Source organism: Balaenoptera ricei, chromosome 7, assembly GCF_028023285.1.
Source record: "Balaenoptera ricei isolate mBalRic1 chromosome 7, mBalRic1.hap2, whole genome shotgun sequence".
NCBI lineage: Eukaryota > Metazoa > Chordata > Mammalia > Artiodactyla > Balaenopteridae > Balaenoptera > Balaenoptera ricei.
Window position 1 is genome coordinate 85,339,108 of NC_082645.1, and position 24,285 is coordinate 85,363,392.

General features: G+C 39.4%; 1 protein-coding gene across 5 annotated transcripts in view; it reads right to left on the bottom strand.

Moving 5' to 3' along the window:
- SATB2 (SATB homeobox 2) overlaps positions 1–24,285 on the bottom strand; it is a 192,684-nt gene that overhangs the window by 38,984 nt on the left and 129,415 nt on the right. For 4 of the 5 annotated variants that reach the window (XM_059928421.1, XM_059928420.1, XM_059928418.1 and 1 more), the window contains 2 exons: positions 19,570–19,782; positions 14,894–15,049 (listed from right to left, as the gene is read on the bottom strand). In XM_059928421.1, coding sequence (XP_059784404.1) covers positions 14,894–15,049; positions 19,570–19,782 — 369 coding nt within the window. The remainder of the gene's footprint in view (positions 1–14,893; positions 15,050–19,569; positions 19,783–24,285) is intronic. The other variant, XM_059928422.1, reaches the window with a different exon arrangement.

The following is a 24,285-nucleotide window of genomic DNA, read 5'->3' on the forward strand; positions in this document are numbered from 1 at the left end:
ATTATATTTTTAAAAACCTCCTAGTCCCAAAGTGTTTCCTCAAGGGTTTCTTTGTACACAGCAAAGAATTCTTGAAATGGAAAACAAACCATCTGTGGAAAAAGTAAGCTCCTATTTCTCTGTCTTTTCACAGATCTGAATAAGTCTCCAGCTGAACTCTTTCAAATGTTTCAAACAGGTATGTTTAACATCTCCCAGGGGAGGCTACAGCATGGAGACCAATCGTTTAACAGAAAATAAAAACAAAAACCTGCATCTGTTAAAAGATGAGGTTCTGAGATACCCAGACCTTCAGGAGGACAGCACCTGCTGTTCCGCATGAGGAGTGAACTGCATTGTGGGAAGCCGCAGCTTGAAAGGAGACAGGTGACAGCTGAGTGGTATCTCCACTTATGATACTCGGAATGTCTCGCACAACATTCATTGCCGCATTTGATTTATATGCGCTGTTATAATCTGCACTCATTACAACCACTTAGAACAAACTACAGACCTCGTTATGGACTGTGTGCTGTCTGCCATCAGTCTTTAAGAAGTGTAGAGCTCAATTTGCCCACTGACATGCAAGGTCCTGACCTTGAAGCTATTAGGGAGCGGATTAGACACAAGTGTGATCATGTGTGCAGACATAAGCAAACCAAATTAATTTCTGGCACAGGGAGGTAGGCAACAAGACCCTGTTCTTAGGGCACCAGAGAACTTCCTCAAATCCCTGATGGAGCTGAGCTAATAGCATGTTTAAGGGAACCCAGTTTTGAAGACGAAGCACATTCATGGTATTTAGAGGGTTATTAATCTAGTTTCCCCACAAAGTGTTTGCTTGGCTGATCAGATTAAGGGATGGAGCCTTCAACAGCGCACCCTCACCACAGCAGGCCCCAAGAAATCTGTGATACTTCACAGCCTTGGACATATTGCACCATGTGTACCCAGCTGCTTCAATAATTAGCTTATGAATGTATCAGCTGGTTCTGTGATTTTTATAAATAATAACTAACCTACTGAGCAGAAACAGTGGCACAAAACTGCAAGGTGCTCCTAACTCTAACTTGCTCTTCTACTAAATGCCGATATTCCCTGCGGGTGGAGCTCCTCTGATGCCATCTATAAATATTTATTCTGCATCGGAAATGGCAGTGTATTTTTGTCAGTTTTCTTCGCGGCAGCCATGATTCGCTTTCCCCTCACTCTGACTCACTTGCTCACTCCACGGATCTGTACGCTTATCTCCCGGAAATCTATTCTTCCACCTCACTTCCCATCTCATCCTCCATCTTTTTATTCACATGATCCTTCCACCAGCCCACTTGGGATGCTTATCTCTGTTTTCTCAATAGTGTCCCTTATTAGCTTGTTTGATGGCTAGTGAATGTGCCAGAAAGTGCGCCTGAACACACACGTATGTAACCGAGTGAACCCATCACAGAAGAGATAAAGAGTCCCCACATTGGGACTTTTTTCATTTATATAATTTTTGCATGCCATCCAAGAAAGTTTTGCAGTATCAGGCAAAAAAAAAAAAAGTGTAAATGTCAAATAAAACAGTGACAGATGACAGTATTCTCTATTGAATAGCACTGTTTCTGTCGTGCATGTTCAATGGGAACTCATGAATTATTAATAAACAAATCTCCTTTTTCTGTTAAAATCTCAAGTAGGTTTTTTGTTGTTGCTCCCTGTGTGTTATGTGGAGCATTCCAGGAGAATTATTTTCATTTCGGACATGCTGATACAGAAGTTCATCTGATTTCCAGCCTTGGCCAGCCTTGTGAGCGGACACAAGGAACTGTGGTGTATATAGCTAGCTGTGATTTCTCTTTTAGTCTGGTTGTAAGCTTTGACCAAAGGTTGGCTGAATAGTCATATAGTCAGTTTTGCATTTTTAGCATGGGAAAACTGAGGCTAAGTAAGTTACATGTGCCAGAGCACAGCTAGGAAACACAGAATATTCAATTTGGAGACCAAACTGCTAAGTTCCTGCTCTGACATTAAATTATTGGGTGACCTTTGGATAAGTGGTTACCCTCTTGGATCTTCTGGAAGCTTAACTATAAAAGAAGGGGTGTACAAAAGATGATCTCTAAGTTCCCTTCCAGGTTCACATTCCATGATCTATTACCTTGTTATTTGTCAGAAACAACAGATAATGATTAGCCATCAGGGTCAAAGTACAAAGAATAAAACCACCTTGGTCAAGTGATCAAGGTCAACATCACCAGTGATGACATATTCACAACCATGAACTCTGTGATATGATTCACTGCAAAGGACACAACATAGTATCTGAGGTCTTGCCCAAAATGCATAACCTCAGTCCAATCATGACAAACCCTAACTGAGAGATTTCCAACAAAATAACCAATCAGTACTCTTTAAAAGTGGCAAGATCATTTAAAAAAAAAAAAAAAAAGGAAAGACTGAAGAATGGTCACAGACTGCAGAAAACTAAGGCTAAATAACTAAACGCAATATGGTTCCTGATTGAGATCCTGGCACAAAAAATGGACATTAGTGGAAATACTATTAATATTTAGTATAATGTTAATTAAAAAAATTAGTGAAATTAGAATAAAGTTTTCAGTTTAGTTAATGTATTAAAACAATGCTAACTTCCTGGTTTTGAGCATTGCACTACGGTGATGTAGCTGTTACATTAGGGGAAGCTAGGTGAGAAATATATGGAAACTGTACTATTTTCCAAAATCTGTGAGTCTAAAATGTGTTCAAAATAAAAAGTTAAAAAAATTACAGAGAATACCTGGAACTTACATAGGAAAATGTACATGGAACCTAAGTATAATGATGCTAAGGAATTTATGATTAAAACACTTCTACCTTCAAAATCTGAACCCAGAGAAAGAATGTAAGTTCAGGGGCCTCCCTGGTGGCGCAGTGGTTGAGAGTCTGCCTGCCAATGCAGGGGACATGGGTTCGAGCCCTGGTCTGGGAAGATCCCACATGCCGCGGAGCAACTAGGCCCGTGAGCCACAATTACTGAGCCTGCGCGTCTGGAGCCTGTGCTCCGCAACAAGAGAGGCCACGATGGTGGGAGGCCCGCGCACCGCGATGAAGAGTGGCCCCTGCTTGCCGCAACTAGAGAAAGCCCTAGCACAGAAACGAAGACCCAACATAGCAATCACTCAATCAATCAATCAATCAATAAATCTTTAAAAAAAAAAAAAAAAAGAATGTAAGTTCAAAGGCTACATCCTTGTGATCAATGGATAAAGAGTTCCCAAGCATTCAGGGCATAAGCAAATAATACCTGTTAACATCTCATTTTAGTCATCTCATCAGCCTCTTAAACAAATATATTTCCCTCAGTAGAAAAAACAACTCTGACCACCTTTGCTCAACTATGCAGGTGAGGTGACACTCACACCAGTCAAGATATATTTTGTTTACAATCCACATGTTCCTACAAAGTTGTACGTCAATCTAAATTTACAAAGCAAATAATGTTGTAAATGTATTAGGAATCCTTACTACTTGAAGAAAGGTATCATTATTTCTTTTTGAAAGATGAATAATAACCCCATAGTTTATCTTTTAGTAAACTGATAGTTTTATTGAGGGTTTACTTAAATGAGACACCCCTAGTTCACAATTCAAGAGCATTAGAAGAGGCAACAATAAGAACCACAATTGGCTCCTGTTTTTCCTTCACGGTCTCATCTCCCCTCAATTTCCCCATGGACCTTGTCCTCCGGCCACTGTGAATTACGCACAGTCCCTGAATAGGCTTGGTGTATTCCCATCTTCATGCTTTTGCTCATGTTACTCCCTTTCCTGGAGAATCTCACTCAACCCTCTACCCTCGCTATGAGAAGTTGTACTTCAAGGCTCAGCTGACATGGTCTCAGCTGATCTCTTGTGAGAACTGCTTACTCACTCCTGCATAATTTGAAAGCATGTTGCTTAGACCTTTTCACAATTTGATGATGATTTTTCTTACTGCTGGGCATGCCCGCACCCCTATCAGAACAGTCAGCTTCTTAATGGGGGTGGAGGGAAACTGTTGATTTCTTACTCACTTCAGCATTTTCAGGGTATAGTTTCTTGCACATAATAGATGTTCAATAAATGCTCAATAGATTGCACTGAAATTATTAGAGTGCATAGAAATTAGCCCAGACGAATGTTTCATGGCCTCAAATTAAAAGAGTTAGTGTTGGGGGAGAGCACTAGTTTTCAAAAGCAACCCTGTCAACATTCTGAGGGCTCTTTTTCCCCCATCTCTAATGCATGAATAAGATAAAGAAAAGAGGGTGATCCAATTTACCACATTATATAAATGCAAACAGTGACAGAGGTCTCTCAGAACATTAGTTTATAAGCTTGCACTGATCACCCATCTACTGTGGGCCATGCTTTTTACTTAAAAGGTTAATTGAGATCACCAAAGCTTAAGTAGGTAATTCTGACCATGAAGTTCAGGGAATATGTGATCACAGAGAACAGGACTCATAAGGTGGGCCTTGAAAGATAAAGATGAATTTCACCAGGTGGGGAGAGGAAGTGATTGGAATCACATTCCAAGCAGAGATAACATTATCAGCAAATGCAGGGGCTTATAAAATTATCACATTCAAGGAATCAGAAACAACTTTGTGGGGCTAAAGCACAGTCTAGAAATGGAGGTAGGGGTCAGGTCATAAAGAATACCATGCAAAGAAATTTCATCTTAATCCTATGGGCCATGGGAGTTATTGAAGGCTTTTAAACTGACATGACAAAGAATTCTTTTCTTTCTTCTTTCCTTTCCCTTCCTACTTTCCTTCCTTCCTTCTTTTTTAACAAGAAGTTCTTGGAGAAAAGACTATGATAAAAGTCAAGAACACCACTTACCCTAGCCTAGATATCTTTTTTTTTTCATAGTGAAATCATGTTGCTGGGTACCAATGAAGGCCCACAGCAGCCTGCTAGTGGTAAATGACATACTTGGTAAGCTTCATCTTCCAGAAGTTTTCATTCTTAAAAAAATGACATATATCATAAGCACCAAACTATATCAATCATTTAAAAAAATCTATTCTCATCATTTTAACCATTTTCGTGTATGTGTGTGTGCGCGTGTGTATGTTGTTGTTGCTCAAATGAGAATTTTTAAAGCTCTCTCACATTGAAAATGAATGAGGAAGGACAATATCTATTACACTTATAAAAATATTGAAAGGTTTAAAAATTCAAGTAGATAATAAATGAGTGACATATTCTCCAAACTACATACCAAATGCTGAGACTATTCAAATGAACAAGGAGGTCTTTCAGAAGACAATAATACAGCCCAGGGTCTGAATTTAGAGCCCATCAGATATGGGTTTGAATCCTAGCTCCAAGCCTTAGGTTTAAGTGATGGGGGAGGGGAAGGAGATGGAAAGAGTGGGGTTCCTGTCCGTGGTACTGAAATTTCATTGTGTACTAAGTTACTTGTTTTCCTACCCTAGGACACAGGTAATAACTCCAACGTGTCCCTGTTCCCATATTTTTTTCTTTAAAAAGAAAATTAAGTTCTGTGTTAGTGACAAATTTCCTAGTTTTTATAATATTTCAAACCGAATACAAACCAGGACTTGCTAAGAAACAAACGCAAGTTCACAGTCTGCTCTGATCTCCAAAAAGAGATGTAGTAAATACGTTTGTTCCTGTTAAGTAAGGTTGTACTGGCCTTGAAAGGAAGACCTTGTCACAGTCATTACTGTTCCCCCTGATGTACCTATCACAGAGCTGACGAGTGAACTCAATCTACAAATAGTAAGAAGCCCCCTCCCCCTTTGCCCATCTAGGAACCCCAATGAATGAATAAGTCGGCAAATGAACAGTTCTTCAGGAGAATGACACAAGGCTTCTTGCAACAGAAATGTAAAAGGCCATTTACTCACCCACATCTTCAATACAGAAAATGTCAGCATATGTAACCAAAAGGAAATGTTTTCTGAGCGTCTCAAAAGAAAATTCGTATTATTAACCACAGGCAGTTCACTTTCTAAACGGAAGCACATAAAGTCCCCAAACAAACTTTTGTAACTGTGAAAGAATTTCTCTTCAGCTGGTTGAGACTCTTCTGAAGTGTGAAATGAGCCAGATAATATTCAGCTCTTGTTTCTTAGTCACCGAATTCTCCTTTCATGAATCCAATAAGTGTCTATTAAAATAAATAAACCCCCTAATGATTCAAGATAACCTAATCAAGAAAACTGAAATGGATAAAAGGCTAAACTGCAAGGGAGACTTGTCAAGGGCTTCAGTGAATCCCTGACGAGGAGGTCATCTAAACCTGAAAAAAGATTTGTGCTGAGCATTTGGTTACAGTTCAAGGTTAATTATTTTATACCTCGAATGTAATAAGTAAAAATTATCTACTTCTTTTTTTATTTCTCAAAATTGTACACTAAGTTCTAAACTGTATTTTCACGGGGACTAATTTTCAGCTGTCTCTGGGCATGTGTCTCACATTTCTATGGATGTGTTTGTAAAGAGTGAAGCTGTAATTGAGAGTAATGAAAATTTTCTTTCTGAACAACTCCTTAACCTCTGTTATAAAGGGCCCAAGTCAAGAGGGGATTTCATAAAATCTTGTTGCCTTCCTTGCCGTAGAAATATGGGCTATACATAGCTATATAATAGTACAGAGATTTAGTATGACTTTATATAAGTATGTACACACATACATATACACGTAGATGGGAACATGTACCTGAAAAAAACCATCCATATCTGTCAAAAAGAATGAACCTGGAGTCTTCTCCACTTAAATACTAGAAAGATATTAACAGTAAAATGTACTAGACTAAAATATCAAGGAGAAAACAACCAAAACACTTCTAGTCCCTGACTTCAGGTCCAAATTCCAGCATACCTATGATACAAAACTACATATTATGCCCACTGCCTCAAAAACTCATAAGTGCAGGGGGGAAAAAAAGCAGACACAGCAGAAAACCAGGCATAAGACTTGTTTGAAAGATCAGGGCTGGGACTAGAGTGAGGCAAGCAAGCGACTAATGTGCAAAATTTAAGGAATGTGACTCTGAAAGTGTGTGCCTCCTTGAATTTTGCACCCGAAGACCTAGCAAGCCTACATGCCTAACCCTAGTCTTGGCCCTGTGAAAAAAAGATGATCTTTTTTTTTTTTTTTTTTTTTTTGGCTGCGTTGGGTCTTTGTTGCTGCACGCGGTCTTTCTCTAGTTGCAGCGAGTGGGGGCTACTCTTGGTTGCAGTGCACGAGCTTCTCATTGCGGTGGCTTCTCTTGTTGCGGGGCATGGGCTCTAGGCGCGCGGGCTTCAGTAGTTTCAGCACGCAGGCTCAGTAGTTGTGGCTCACGGGCTCTAGAGCACAAGCCCAGTAGTTGTGGCGCACGGGCTTAGTTGCTCCGCGGCATGTGGGATCTTCCGGGACCGGGATTAAACCCGTGTCCCCTGCATTGGCAGGCAGATTCTTAACCACTGCGCCATCAGGGAAGTCCCAAGCAAGATGATTAAACAGTCTCTACAGCAAAACAGTAGGAACCACTCACAGGCACCAACATTCTCCAACTGTAAGAACCATGGTTTAACTCAATGTCATCTTTGAAAGAGGGCTGTAGAGTTCAGAAAGATGGCTTTTAATATGTCAACCTGATTTGCTTAAAAGTCAAATGCAAGTTCCTAAAGGTGCCATGTCATGAACAGGCAAAATAATGCAACTCAAGGGTTTCTGCAGTACATAAAAATGTGCTTAAAACCAGTACAGAAACTTTAGCAATGGATAAAGGTATATGACATTTTATGAACTGCATACAAACTGTAATTAACCTTCATTGATATCTAATTATGGGTTCCCATAAAGGCTAGTTTTAGGGCATGAAACATCAACATAATTAATTGCAGGAGTGGTAAAAAGAACCCAATTCCTCATTATAAGACTGATGTAAAAACTGAGATCTTGAGGGAATTTCTGTTGATCACTTCTCAAAAGAATCTAATCCTTTGAATTATGCTGAGAGATAAAGGAAGAAAGTGAAGGGTTCAACTTGACGCTTAGGCATCACTGTATTGACTGCCCACTTAGTTTGGCATTTGAGAATATTGAGAAGCCTAACTTCTTCACTACTTGGTATAACAGTTTTTTAAAAATGGTAACTGTAGTGTAAATATATTAATTTTTTTCATTTGAATTTGGTGGACAGATCTGACATTGTAGTATATATGCCCCAGTTGACAAGAATAGAAACTGCTTTTTGACAGGTTGTCAAAATGTGTTCCAAAGAAACCTGCCCAGCAGGAAGGGGCAGCTACTCAGTCAAGGCCACATGCCTCATTTTAATCTGCCTTACACACTGAAGACAAGACGACAAAAGCAAAAGCATTGCAAGTGAGACTTAGACCACCAACTCATCACCAACTGGCATCATACGGCCAGTTTTTCCTGTCACTTTTTATACCAGAGATTGGGGTAATCAAACATTTACTTCCAATAGCCTGAGCAATCCCAGCCCCAATAAAGCCATCTCCGTAAAGAGAACTTAATAAATAAGGTAACTGTCAAACCACTTTTTGTGCAAAGTGGCAAAACCGATCCTTGGGCAATAGTTTCTAAAGGCTAAGAAACAAAACAATGAGACTGAAGATATTTTATAATTCATAAATTTACTCTCCCACATGAAAAGTTGACCTTAAGAAAATTATAGTTTTAACTTGTCTTATTACAGTGTGATTCCCAACTAGGATATAAACACGCATGTGCAAACCCACGCTTACACATTAGAAGACTCTAAAAGGTTAATGGCAACTATCTCTGGATTGTGGAATTATGGGTGATTCATGTTTTTGCCTTTACAGTTTTCTTCAATTTCTAAATTTTTAAAAATGAAGCTGGGGCATGCAGGTGACAGTTCGGGGGTGCGCAGTCTCTTCCTGTCACCTGGCGCCCCACAAATGGCAGGTGGCACTCATCTCGATGGGCCTCTGCAGCGCTTGCACGACCCCATGAGGAGGCCCCAGAGGGGAGGTGGGCCCCGGCAGGAGTGCAGTAGGGCGGCGTGCGGCTCCATCCCCAGATGCCGCTGCACGTACAGGGAAGCCAGACCAGACCACTAGCTTGGGACCTGCCTGCGGGAGCCCTAGCTTCACTTTCAGGGGCCCAACTCATGGGAGAGGGAGACGTGGGAGGTTCCAGTCGTTCAGGGTTTTGTTTTGTTTTGTTTCTGTTTATTGTAGATGTTTTATGTTTGCCAAAACTGTAGTCAGCTGAGTCATTTAAAATGTCTTAGGTGAGGGTATAGGGGCTGGGACCCTCGGGCATTGCTGGCAAGGAGGTCGATTGGAATGTAAACACCATCATTTTTAATATGGAAGGATTGGAAACAATTTACATACCCACCAAAGGAAGAGAGTCAAATAAATCATGATGCATCCATTCCACTGAATACTATACAGCAGCTTAAAAGAAGAAGGGGCTCTGTGTGCTGATGTGGCAAGATCTTTGAGATTTATAAGAAAAAAATCAAGCAGAATCACATGTAAAGTACGCTAGTCATTTGTGCATAGGGACAAAAAAAGTATATACATTTGTGTTTCCAAAGATAGAGGAGAAATGTTAGCAGTGGCTGCCTCTGAGGATGGCTAGGGGGGTGAGGGATGGAGGAGAACTATTCGCTGTATACGCTTCTGTTTCTTTTTCAAGCTTGTACAATGAACATATGCTACCTATTCAAAATAAATAACATTAAAGAAGAAAAGAAATGCCTTTGAGAATTAAAAATAAAAAATACAAAATGAAACGAGGATGTTTTACTTAAGTAATCAAAAATAGAAGCTATTTCTTTAAAAAGGAAATATGTACAACTAACTTGTGCCTGGGATATTTTTAAGAAGAGACACAAAAGCAAAGATTAATATAGTAACCCATGATTGAATGAAAAAATTATGTTAGCACATATACTGAATGTGATATAAACTCCAATAGCAAAGAGCGATAAAAGGAAGGAAACAAACCAAATAATATACCAATTATTTTTCTTTATGTACAGCTGTCTGTCTTTATTTTTGCTTATAAAAGGATCTGCCGTGAAGACCTGTATATATTTGTTTCTAGTTTATTTATTTATTTATTTAACATCTGCATTGGAGTGTAATTGCTTTACAATGGTGTGTTAGTTTCTGCTTTATAACAAAGTGAATCAGCTATACATATACATATATCTCCCTATCTCCTCCCTCTTGCGTCTCCCTCCCACCCTGCCTATCCCACCCCTCTAGGTGGTCACAAAGCACCGAGCTGATCTCCCTGTGCTACGTGGCTGCTTCCCACTAGCTATCTATTTTACATTTGGTAGTGTATATATGTCCTTGCCACTCTCTCACTTCGTCCCAGCTTCCCCTTCCCCCTCCCCGTGTCCTCAAGTCCATTCTCTATGTCTGAAAGACATGTATATTTTAAATCATTTAGCCTGTTAAGCAAATTAGATCATCTGTAAGGAGATATTTTACAATAAAGAAGAATGTCCATAAAATCTGAGTTTGTAATCTACATCTAAAGCTTAAGAAGCCTTCTATTTAGGATTATAACTTGTTAAGTCAGTAGGTGAGAACATGGAATTTTTTTTTTTTTTTTGGTGAGACAGTGATAAGGAATAAAGGCCAGTCAGTACACAAAATCTATTTAATCCTAACGTACATAAAGCATAGGACACATTGAAATCCAATCACCATGGAGAACACAGCTTCTATGGAGGAAATGATTTCAGAATTGTATATTGAAGGCCAGAAACTCCTTCTCCCCAGATGCAGTGGGATCACAATTGTGCCTCCCTCCCTCTTCTGTAGTAGGAGTGAGGACTCCCTCATTCCTGATCCCAGTGGTAGCTCCTGCAGCCTGTGGGCCTGGGAAGGTGTGCGAGGCAGGGAGGAGAACTGGAGGATTGGCAGGGGTCTTGAAATCTTGGTGGAGATGGGGGCACCTCCAATGTCATCTCATCAGAGACCCCTCTGGGTTCATTTATTCCCAGATCACTCCCTTTCTTTTATCCCAGAAGACTCTGGGGTTGGCCCTTTCATTACCACCAACTGAGCTTTACAACCAGGTTGTCTATTTCTCCTTTTTGCAATGTCTCAGATTCTCTCTACCTTCCTAATATAGAAAGCAAGACCCCACCCCCACCAAAAAAAAAAAAAGGAAGAAAGAAAAGAAAAGAAACAAGAAAGCAAACCCAGTGCCCTTCTAACATTTTTGTTCATTTGTTTGTTTTTATTTTTTTAATGGGGGCAAGGTAGAACAGGGATTAAAATAAGCCCCTTCCCATTCCTCTACCTACTCTGTTTTCACCCAAACCTAGTAGGAAAAGACAGTCATATACGTAGAGTTGGGTCTTTGGGTATACAAATAACAAAGAAAGTTTCACTCTCTTTTCAAAAGAAAACCAGCCTCGGATGATCCTCAGCATTCCATGAGCTGAATACTGTAAGCAATATAAAAAAGAGAAGAGGGCAGGAGAGAAACAGTGAATTAATGTCTGGGGAAGGGGGCAACTGATATCAAAGGAAAGAAATGTGGCTGAATATGCTGTCCCAAGGCACATGGCCGGCTCTGGAGGACTGCAGTGAGGGTGCCCACGGTCACTGTGTTTGCTCCCTACTGGATTTCCACTGCCCAGATCACATTTGATAAGCTGCAGTTGCGGAGGGAAGGGGAAAGTAACCCTACAGAATTTGAGTAAGAGGGACAGGGAGATTACAAGAAGCTATCAAGGGACAAAGAGTTCCCGTAGCCACTTAAATTGCATGCTGGGGCACTCATTCCCTGGCGGCCCTTTGTATGTAAGGGCCATACTGAAGGTGTGCAGAGAATGCCATATGCCTTTGCACTATGGCTCCTACTGAGGACCCCCACTCCTAGTTCACAGAGAACAACCATGGACCATAGTACATCCTATCCCATGAAGACCAATAATCTGAATATTCTGCAGAAAGAAAAGGAAAACAGTCTTCAGAACACACACACACACACACAAAACACCTAAAATTGATCCTAAATTGAAAATGAAGCAAAAGTAAAAGGTGAAATGTGCATAAGCATACTTTTCCCTCTTATTTTTACCCCTGCTTTATGTTTTTGACTTCTCTCCCATGAAGAAAGGGGCAAGGGTCAGATAGGAGGCACTCAGTGGAATCAGATGATGGACTGGCCTGGCCATGACAAAGGAGCTGAAGCCCAATTAAAGGAACAGGTGGTCTACGACCCTACAAATGCGCCCTGATGTAACCCACCCACTAAGAAAACACACACTTTCCAGTAATACTATTTTCCCCAACAGGACCACAGGCAAAACTGCAAACGTTTGTCACTCTTTCAGTTCCTTTTCTGAACCCCTCCTCCAACTGTGCCTGTTCCCTAAACACTTACAGCCCTCAAGGACCATCTTGGCCCACCACCCTTAATCTCTAAAAATTTCCTCCCTTTTTCCTACTCTTCATTCAAAGCGTGCCTAACACACAGGCAGTGTTAGGTATTATTCTTAATATGGTGACAGTAATTCACACCACGCAGTGAATGAGATTTTATGAGGGTTTCCTTTCTATTTTAAAAGACATTTAAAATGGAAGGGGAGGGGTTACTATACATGTTTGAACTGGGCCTCCCAGGCTCTAAACCTACTACAGTTCACAAGAGTTCCTGTTAAAGGTTCTCCTAATTTCACCTCCAAGAGAATGGAGTGCCCTTGCTCTTCGTCTGCCTTCTTAGCCACTCCATACATACACACACACACATCTTATGGATACACACCAAATACATGTGCAAAGTACCACATCAATTGATTTCACTAAGTATGCTTTTTATCAAGCAAATGCTGGTAGTGCTTACAAAGTAGAGTGAATAACTTATGTTAAATTGCCTTTGAAACTGTCAGTTAAGTTCATTTTGTTTGGCAATGCCATTTTTAAAAAACTTAATGCCTGATTTGCAAATCTAGTCAGCTATTTACAAATAAAGTTCCCTATTCATAAATGAGAATGAAATCATTGTCCCAAAGGAAAAAAGAAAAACAAAGCATCTTATCCCCATTTAGGCTCAATCTCATTCTTTAGCATATTAATTCCTAGTACTATGTTTTCCTCCAGATTCGGCAAAAGCAGGGCTACTGAGTTCTTCAGGAGGCAACAAAAATTTGGAGAGCTAAGTTTGTCCAACTGGCAAACACACTTTTCAATCAGCCACCTGAATTACTTGGGGAGGCTGGAGGCAACACTATTTCCAGAAGCAATAGTGCCAAGTCAACAGGAAGATTACAAGCATTCTGAGTCAAGTTCTCAGACTGTGGCCTTCAGTTTTTCTTGAAAGCTGCTTATAAAAGGAGGACTGAGTGAAACTTTGATATTTATGTCAAGTCACAACTAAGGGGCAGGTTTGCAGAATCAATTGTGTAGCTTTATACTTACTGCACATTTACCACATACGTCCTTTATTACACAGTGGAAAACCATTAAATGCACAGTAGTTTTGCCAAGTGGCATTATGCATTTAACAGCTTTATTCGTTTAACAGCTCCAACTCTCATTATATTTTGCCATGTGGTACACGGGATTTTATGCATTTAACAGTGTAAGAAAGCTCTATGGTATTTTCTTTTCATGTATTTCATACTATGGTTGGACATTATATCTTAGCAAACTGTATTTCAATGACTTCATTGTGAGAGAAAGAATAATCTGGAAAAATTACTACATCAAAATTGAAATGGGAAACCAATATTTCAATCCTCTACGAAATTGCTGGATATTCTACTGCTCTCCCTTTATTAACATCTGAAAAATAACTTAAGTCAGGTTACTGCAAAACCACAGGTAAAAAAGGCTATTCCCAAAACCATATAATTAGTATAAATATAGCATTTAACTATCATTTTAAAAACTTAATTTTCATTAAAAACCACCTTGCTTAATACAATATTCAGTAACTTCCTTCCTTTATAGCACACAACAGAAGATTTGTTAGGGAGATGGTGGACCATTTTACCATTTACATATGTAGGGACGAAAACATTTGTCATGCAAGGCCACAGAGGATATCAAGCTCAGAATCAAAGGACTCTCAAAATTAAGCTTTAACTAACTTTTGTTTCTTCTACCCTGCATTTGGGTAATTGTTCAACCCAGGGGTAAATAAGTAGGCACCTCAACCTAACCCATTCTAGGATAGGGCGGTAGTTGTCCCTTTAAATGAATTGAAACAGAGTAGATCCCATCAACTGTTACTGCTTTCAGAAATAAAAAACCTAAGCATCTGTCTACCCTTTTCCCTGGAGCATTCCATTCCCCACAATCCCAGCACTCTGAAAAATTGTACTGGATAAGCGTCTATGTTTTTCTGTTAAAGATTTTAGCACTCACTCTGCACTCCCCGATGTGTGTTTTCTCCTGGAAAAACAACTGTATTCTATACATAAAAGAAACACCTGACATTGCAAGGTGTCTCTGGGGCTGAGGAAAAGCAGTTATTATAACAAAGTCATCCATTTCCCTGGTGGGAATAAGAGAGGTGATGAGACCTGGCTAAAACTTGGTCTCAGGAAGATGCTGTTTTGGACACACTAAGCTTTGCTCAAATACCAAAAAGAAAGAAAGAAAGAAAGGATACATAGCAATATTCAGAATTAGGAGAGAAATCATTCAAGGCTGATTCCTTTTGCAAAACAATTTCTTTAAAAGAAAAAAAAACTGGGTTTTCACTTAGTCTCTATTTTGAACTCTGATGGGAATAAAAGCAAACCGTAGAGCAAAATGCAAAACACGACAGGTTCTCTAGGGATTATTATTGTTGTTATTATTATTATAGGAACAGATGTATTTTTATTGGTGGGAGGAGGAGAACGGTCTAATTCCAGCCCTCACTTCTGCTCTTTTAAAAACCACTCACCTGACTTTTATTTGCAGCCACTTTGGCAAACAGGGCTTGAGACACCTTGGCCCTTTTCATCTCCTGTTGGATCTCGTCATAAATGGCAGCTGTGATGTTGACGTTGGCGCCGTCCACCTTAATGGGGAGGTCTGTTGTCGGTGTCGAGGTTTTGGCCTACCAAGAGACCATGAAAATAATAATTTAAAAAGTGCTGCATTCAGCCCAGCCATCTGTGCAGAAATTATCAAAGGATTTCAGTCAGCTGATGCCAAACTGCATTAGCTACAGAGGGACACTTCCTGTCCATTATTCTAATCAGGTTAATTGTGATTGGAAATAATTGCAGTGCATTCCTATAGGACATGCAGAGTCCTGTCAACCTTGTTCTTTCCCTCACAGTAGCTGAGGCAGTTCACAGGTACGATGGCTACTCTGGGCACCAAACTCAAGCGATCACTTAACTGCAACACAAGCATGCAGAACACACACAGTTACCTTTTTCTTTCTGAAAATAGTACACCTTGGAGGAAGAGCCAATTCTTCCAGAAAAAAATGAGTAAATGGGTAGAGGTCTCTAAATAATAAATTATTACTCAATTTAATGCACTCCCCTGAGTCTCTCATTCTTTATTAAAGCTTTACGTATGCCATTCGAGTATGTATGGCTTCCCACCATTATCATCATTATGCTACCCAGACAGTCACCTAATTTCACCTAGGAAATCAGTGGAAATGAAACAAAATTTCATTTCATAAAACGAGGCTTCAGAATGCCTTTGAAGTGCCGTTTTCATTTTCTTAAACTCATATTGTGGTTTTATGTATTCTGCCGTGCTCGTTTTAATTGAATGATTTCCCATCAGCTTCAGAGACAAATGAAGGACAATATAGAAGGTGTCTGTACTTCTTGGGGTTAGGATAACCCTAAAACGTTTGAATCTACTTGATCCAAAAGACTACAGAGCATTTGCTCTGGTGTGTAAGGAGATGGGGCTGGGCAACCTTCTCAGAACCCCGGGCAACAGGACAAAGGGAAAAGTCTGCCCCAACCGTTGGATTCCTGAGCATGGCCAGCTGATTTGGTCTAAAGTGGATTTTGTTTTCTTTTCATCCCCACCCACCCTAGAATCCTAAACCACTATGTTCCCTCTGTGGATGTCCTGAGCTGTTGTTCCTCTGCTGGATTGACAGTATGCTGGATTGACAGTATGCAGGTTTGGAGAAAGACATGGCATGAAGGGTGGACACCATGGGGTCATTCTCAACAGTGTCTTGAAGCCGGAGTTATGTCCTAAGTTTCCAGGAAGGCTTTGATTCCTACGAGCGCTCAGTGACCTTTGCCATTCTCCTTTGAATTTCCTGTCTCATACTATTTTCTAATTACTGCAAAGTAATCATAAGAATAATTGATGTAGTACTTTTTACGTGCCAGGCACTCCAAAAAGTGCCTTTTTGTTGTTGTTATCACAGTTTATTCTTTTTTTTTTTTTTTAAATTTATTTATTTATTTATTTTATGGCTGTGTTGGGTCTTCGTTTCTGTGTGAGGGCTTTCTCTAGTTGTGGCAAGCGGGGGCCACTCTTCATCGCGGTGCGCGGGCCTCTCACTATCGCGGCCTCTCTTGTTGCGGAGCACAGGCTCCAGACGTGCAGGCTCAGTAATTGTGGCTCATGGGCCCAGTTGCTCCATGGCATGTGGGATCTTCCCAGACCAGGGCTCGAACCCATCTGCCTTGCATTGGCAGGTGGATCCTCAACCACTGCGCCACCAGGGAAGCCCACATTTTATTCTTTTAAGAACACAATGAGTTAGACATTATTATTTTCACTTTACAGATGAAGACAACTGAAAATAAAAGAGGATATTTAACTTGCTGGCAGGGCATGCAGCAGCAAGTGAAATAACTATGATCTGAACTCAAGTCTCTCAGGCTCCAAAGCACAGGCTCAGGAATCACTGTGCTACCCTGCCTCCAAAACCTCCAATTCATACTGGTGCTGTTTTTACATGTTTCTTCTTGCCCTCAAGTTTGAGCTATTCCCGTAATAGTCCAATCCTCTCTCATCTTTTTCAAGAAAACTCCCTTTTCTTCTTAAAACTTCTAATTAACGTTCAGTGCTTTTCCTGTTAAGTGCATATTTTAGCATACCATTTCTGCCTTTCTCAATGCAGGTTTCTTATTAGCCTCACTGACTAACTAATCTTACCTGACTGGTCAAATCTTCTCTAGAACACTGAGGGCTAAAGTCAAAGCATTGAAATATATGGTTAGGGGCCCAGCCTTGGAATCAGAATAACCAGAGTTCAAATTCTAGCTCTACCACTCAGCCATGTGACCTTACACAAGGTATTTAATCCATCTAAACCTCAGTTTCCTCATCTGTAAAATGAGAACAACAGTGCAAAATGGTGAGGATCCAATTCATGCAAAATGTTTGCAGTACCTGATACAATAAGTGCTCAGTAAATGATCATTCTTATACTTGTCTTGTTGTTTGGTTATTTTTAAGTACACTGAGGAATGCTGGCCAATTGAAGGTTATGAGAAGAGGCTCTGGAGGTTGAATCTGAAACTTGAAAGTCTTCAATTTGTTTTAAACCGATAACAAAGTACTGACGGAGTCTGGAAAATAATCTCCATGGACCTGTGCAAGGTTCTGTGTGTGTGCCCTGCACTGCTGGCTCCAACTCAAAGGTTGAACCAGTGGGTACCCCTCTGACATTTACTTGCACAATGAAAGCCTTATAGTACTATGGATCTTTGCTACTGAGATAGTTCTGTAAAGAATTTTGAATAAGTAGGTAATCATGAAATATGTTAAAAGTCTTTAGTAACTTTCTCAATGTTTAACCAACAGAAAAAGAAGAATGTTCCAGACAATGTAAAAATGTCAGTGCCATGACTGTAGTCTCAAAACTATTTTGAGAAAAACATTTTATATTTATTTTCAGAAATCTCAAACTGTGAAATTAAACGTTCGATTTCCCTGCTATACTTGTCCCTAAAGGGCACCTTTATCTAGGAATATTCTAGACAGGATTTTTTGCTGTTTAAAAAAGCAGAATACTGACCTTAACTGTGTGGTGTTGTAACTTGGTCTGGCTCTGAAAGTTACCAGGTCTTTGAAAAGATGCCTAAGATGTAATCTTGTTGCAAAAATATTACGAAGGAGCGGAAAACAAAACACACAGACCTGTGTGATTTTCTAACAAGGAGGAGTGATTTTCTGAGAAGAGTTGCCCAATTAAATGGCCATGAAGCATGGCTGGATTCTCCTGTAATGGTTTAATGGGCTTCAAAAGTGGCAAAAATGTTGGTGAATTTAATAGAAGTAAATATTAGTGTAAATTAACAACTCGTCCAACTCAATAGCTCAACAGGTATGCCCCAAAGTTTTTAAAAAATAAAAATAAAGATAAAAAAGCTTGGTTACACTGGTCCAAAGTAAGCAGTCAAGAGAGACTTATTTTTGCTTTTACAGTAACTAAAATTGATAATTCACTAAACACTAAAGTCTAAGTATCACAGTTTGGCAGTGCACGATAGAAAATTATCTTCAGTTAAAAAATCTATTGCAGAGTGCAAAATATAAAAAGAGTTAAGATGTGTGAAAAAATGGATATACTTGAAAAAGCTCAAATATTTCTATTAGAATAAGATTCTGCTTAATCAGTTCCTTAGAACTTACCAGAAAACAAACTCCTAAACCCAAAACTATAGTATCTAAGCAAAAAAAAAAAAAAAACCCCTTTATTTTCAAAGTACCCATTTTTCTGATTTGTACAAATGTGTACCTGTTAAATATTTGTTTTGAAAACTATCACTCAAGAAGGAACTTGCAACCATGCTAGCAACAGTAAATGGGGTGGCTTTACCATAAATCCATTGATTAGTAAAAGTTTAGGCAAAGTAGGGAGTAGGCTAAAAATAAGTGGGCTCAGATCTGAATTGGAAATGACTCTTGGCTGACTTGAGACCTTGACCCTTCAGTTAAAATCTTTAAATCACACAACATTACTAGATGTATGCATCTGCAGGAGGACCTGAGAACAGAATGCTTTTAAAGTGTGAAGAAAGGAGGGATGGAAAGCTGAGTCAGGGTCCTGTGGACATCACCGTAGGAAGGAAAATAATTAAGGCCTACATTTCCACTACCATTTTCTAAGGGATCACTGAATGAGCTCCCAGACATTCTGATCTAGCCGATGCATTTGCATGTTTCCATCACACACAGGTTCCTCCCTGATTTTGTCTCTTTCAGATTGCATCAAGCAGAACTTGGACTACTCTAGCTGTCCCCTGCTCCCAGCTACCCTACCCCCATCCAAATACATACACAATTGAAGGAAAAGCAATGCTTCGCAAACTCAGCTTCAATACAAATCCCCTAGCCCCTTCTTTGATAACCAAACAGCTGTATGTAGACATCTAGTGCTTACCCTTCCACCCACTCCTGCCCTCCTGCCACATGTGGAAGAATGGGACTTTCTTAAAGGGACAGAAATGGCATGGATGATATAGTAAAAGATAACCACTAGCATACGGTCAGAGGTTCATATCCTCTGACCCACATGTTCAGTGGATTAAAAAGTCCTGGCATCATGTCTCTTAGTTTTTGAGGGAAAACACAGTAGCAGTGAAGGCAAGATATCTCCAAGGCAAAGAGTGGAAAGTCAGTGAGCGAATATCTCACCTGAGGGGTTCGGGAGGAGCTGGGACTGCTGGAGGCCGATGAGACCATGCTCACATTGGGGTTCATGCTCCGCTCTCTCTCATCCTGGTATATGCGGTCCCGCTCCACTTCCGGCAGATTGAGGAAATTCTGCATAGCCCTCAGGTTTACTAAAAGAGACTGAGATGCTGTCCGAGGGTCTTCTTCCTTACGCAGAATCTCAGACAACAATCCCTGATTAAGTGGAAAAAAAAAAAAGTGGGCCAAGTTATATCTGCAGGTATGCGTGTGTGGTTTCCGCCTTGCACCCCTCTTCCCCTTTATTTGTTTGGTGTAACCAGCTGGCTGTGATGTCAAGAACCTCAGTCTAATTCCTGAGGGTTCTCCAGCAGGAAGATTTGGTGGGAACGTGCTTGCTCTCTGGGGGCTGTGCCTTATTTTGGAACATTCTATTCTGACACTTTATCATCACTGTAATAATCATCAGTGTACAGAGATGCCAGCTAGCAAGGTAGGCGCTCAGAAGAATTGTGAAACTGCAATTACCACCAGGTGCCTCCTACAAGTATTTCAGGAACTGTTAGAACTCTCTCTGCTTGAAACTGGGAACACTTGGCAGTCCTGCTCAGCTTTACAAATCTGCCAAGTTTGGTAAATTTAGTTCCGACATTTAAACAGCATGGGAGATTTACATCGACTTAAAAAAAAAAGTTTGGCTGAATTTCTGTGTGACCGGCCACTGTTTTCAATATAGATGTTTCTTATGGCAAGAAGAAAAAAAAAAAAAGACACAAAGCAAATGGCTATAACTTGGCCTCTATTAACTTCCCAATCCACACACATAATAGGTTTCCTTGCATATGTACTAGAGGGCACCCAAACCTTTTTATGAGATGCCCTCATGGGGACGCTCCAATCCCACCATTAAAGCAAGGGAAGTATAGTCACATCCGGTAACAGGCCACAGCGCACCTCAGAGAATGCCAGGATAGGCTCAGATACTTTCTGATTGTGTGAACCATCCAAATAGAATGCTTTACATTAAAAAAACTGGTGTTTTCATGTGCTCTGCTGACAGAGAATTCACAAAGAAAAGAAAAATGTTGACAAGTCTAAAGAAAAGTAGTACAGACCCAAAAAAAGGGCTGGAGACCTGAGTTAGAACACTGAAGTACTTGGGGCAAAAGCAGATCCATTTCCATTCTGCACACTTGTTAGATTATCACACAGAGGCATCACTTTACATTCCCAGCTAACATCACTTCTCAGGGCAGTATGAGATCAGGGCCTAGGATTATCCCCCAGAAAAAGCTAAGATGTTAACCTCTGTATCTTACAACAGATGGGGATAACCCCAAATCGTAAAAGTAGATGATGCCAAAGGCATTTCCACTTAGGGGATATTAATGCAAAGAAACACTATCAGATTTGTAATAGATGGCTAAATAGGTCGTATTTGGCCAATAGGCCAAAAAGGCATTGGATACCAAAGAAATATACCATCTCTAGTTGGCCAAAAATCCTCAGGGTAAGGTAGGTGGTTTTTTGTTTAAAAAAATAATGCATTACAATATAGTGAAGCAAATGCCACTTACAGGAATGTGCATCACACAGTTATCAGCTTCGGGAGTAATCACCACTCAAAACATCATGTAAGACAATTTTACTATAAGGAACCTACAAGAGGCATGCCATCTGATACCTCTTGCCAGTTTGGTTGTCATTACTTTGATAAGTCTTTACAAATGAGACTATAATATGCCATACAATGAAGCTAGAAAAAAATGTTAACAAGTGTGTGTCTGTGTGCGTGAGTGCCCAAGGAAAGGTCAAGGTAGGGCATGTACATAAAACTACCCTACTGCTGAAATGATTCTAAGAAAATCTTGATTTCTTGTCATGCTTTCAGAAAGAAGCAACAAGTGAGACACTTGTCTTCTAGAAAATGTTATACAATCTAAGTATTAATTCTCTTTCTGAAATTAAAAGTCAGCTCTGCCTTAAGTTATCCTACTTTCCACTTGGGCTAAGCAACCTGAAATATTAATAACAAATTTGTTTCTAAGACAAAATTCTCCAAATTAATATGTGCAGAAGAAAGAGGGATGTGAATTTAAAATCAATACCAATTTCCTATATATACAATGGAATACTACACAGCCATAAAAAAGAATGAAATAATGCCATTTGCACCAACATGGATGGACCTAGAGATTGTCATACTAAGTGAAGTAAGTCTGACAGAGAAAGACAAATATCATATGATATCACTTATATGTGGAATCTAAAATATGATACAAATGAACTTATTCACAAAACAGAAACAGACTCACAGACATAGAAAACAAACTTATGGTTATCAAAGGGGAAAGGGCAGGGGAGGAAGTTTGGGATTAGCAGATACAAACTACTATATATAAAACAGATAAACAACAAGGTCCTACTGTATAGCACAGGGAACTATTTTCAATAGCTTGTAATAAACCATAATGGAAAAGAATATGAAAAAAGAATATATATCTGAATCATTTTGCTGCATACCAGAAACTAACATGACATTGTAAATCAACTATATTTCAATAAAATTTAAAAATTAAAATTAAATAAAAAATTAAAGCATAAAAGACAATCAATACCAATTTCCAATACTAATAAGATACTAAGATTGATATTTTCTGAGCTTTCTTTAACAATGAACTTTGCACATGAAGGACAAGTTGGTACCCACTCCCCTTCTCTCTGTCTTTTTCTCTCTCTCATAAGTGACTTTAGCATTTTACTGAATGTCAGACTACCAAATTTGGAAAAGTTTTAGGATCTACATGGATATATTCTTTATCCTGGTTATATGATTACACTTAAGATCTCTCAAAGGCGAAGTCTGTAAACTCTTTCTTCCGTGAAATTATTTTCACAAATTGTGGCGGACACTATGGCCAAGATCTTCCATACAAAACATTGAAAAACCAAAAAATATTGTTCTAATGGACGAGGTTCAAAATTGTAAGTCTGTTTATTCCTAATCAATAGAAAACAAAATCCCTCCTAAGGATAGAGTTCTTTTATTTATTTTTTTGTTCAGCTTGGTTTACCTTTTTTTCCCACATTGAAATTGTGGAGTTCCTTCCCCTGCATTTTTTACATGTTGGACAACCTTACAGGGAAATGAATCCATCTCTAAGAAAAATCAAGACAAAGCATCCTTGTAAATGACAGCTCATCAGCATCACTTCTGAAGTGAATGAGACACAATATTTGTATTTTAAGGGGTTGGTGGAATAGACTGCGGCCTCTGTTTTATTCGCCTAATTGAAGATAAAGTCTCAAACCAACAAGGTGGCCATTGCTGCCCCAGAGAATGAGAACACTGTTCTGAATTATTTACTTAAAGTCTCATCTGTGTAACCCTGGTCCCAAAGCAGATTCTTTTCACCGCAGACATTTTCAATAACAAGTGGCTAACTGGTGGGTACAAGAAGAGTTTTAGTTGTCTTGTTGAGCCTTCTTCATTTTGGTTACGTGCTTTTAATGACTTAAGCAGGGATTTTTAAAAACATAGTCAAAATTCTGCAGGCACATAAATGTAAAGCACGTTTTATTTAGTTAGTTTAAAATCATCATAGGGGAAACAGATCAGAAGAAAAATGTACGGCATAACTTAAATATACCACAAATCACCCCATCTAATTATCAAGATAAGTAAATGTTTATCATATTGAAACTGTCTTGAATAGAACATAAATTAATAATTTATCTTGCATAAATATTTCTAAAGCCCTTGCTACTATGTTGTCTGGCATTTAATTATCAACCAGCCAGGCAGGAGGTGTCACTTGGACATTCCCATTATGCAGCCTGAGATATAGAGAACATGGCATGGCACCTGGGCACTGAAAAAAAGATGTACTTTTATGAATAGAAAGGTCATGAATATTGAGAATGTGAAAATTGAGGGAAATTAATAAATTAACCAGGATATTGCTTATTAAAATTTCATATCAGTAATCTTATTAAAACATATTGCAAGTATTCAGTAAAGTGGTCATTAAGTATTTTCCTCATCATAGGCAACAGAGCCTTCTCAAGGGAGAGATTATAAACAATTCTCTCCATGGTGTTAGCTGAGGTTGTGTAAGACCAGGAAACATGTTGACTGAAAAGGAGTAGAACAATCCTCTGCACAGGGTAGAAAGGCACCTTCTACCAGAGCTCTTGGGTTACAGGTCACTGAAAAAAGAAGGGAGTTGGGCAAAAAGAGCCTCAAATTGGCCTTCTCCCTAGTCTTTTTAATGGCGGATTTTGTAAGCTCCATATTATTTCCAGCACCAGCAAAGAATACATGAGGTTGGCAGAAAAATTCAATAAAAGCAAAATAATTCAAAGCACAAAACAAGAGATAATACAATGCCATCTAGCTTCATTGCTAATACAGGCTATCTCTACAGACAAAACAAAGAACTGGGGCTGGGAATTCCCTGGTGGTCCAGGGGTAAGGACTTGGCTCTTTCACTGCTGAGGGTGCAGGTTCAAGCCCTGATGGGGGAACTAAGATCCCACAAGCCACGTGATGTGGCACAAAAAAAAAAAAAAAAGAACTAGGGCTAATTTTTTAAATAAAAAATTGCTATGCTTATTATTACTAGTATTTTAATAATATTTGTGACATCTTAAATGACCTTAGAGTTTCTGAATCTGCAATTTCTGTTGAAGAGCTTTCTTATTTGAAGAGCTTTTCTT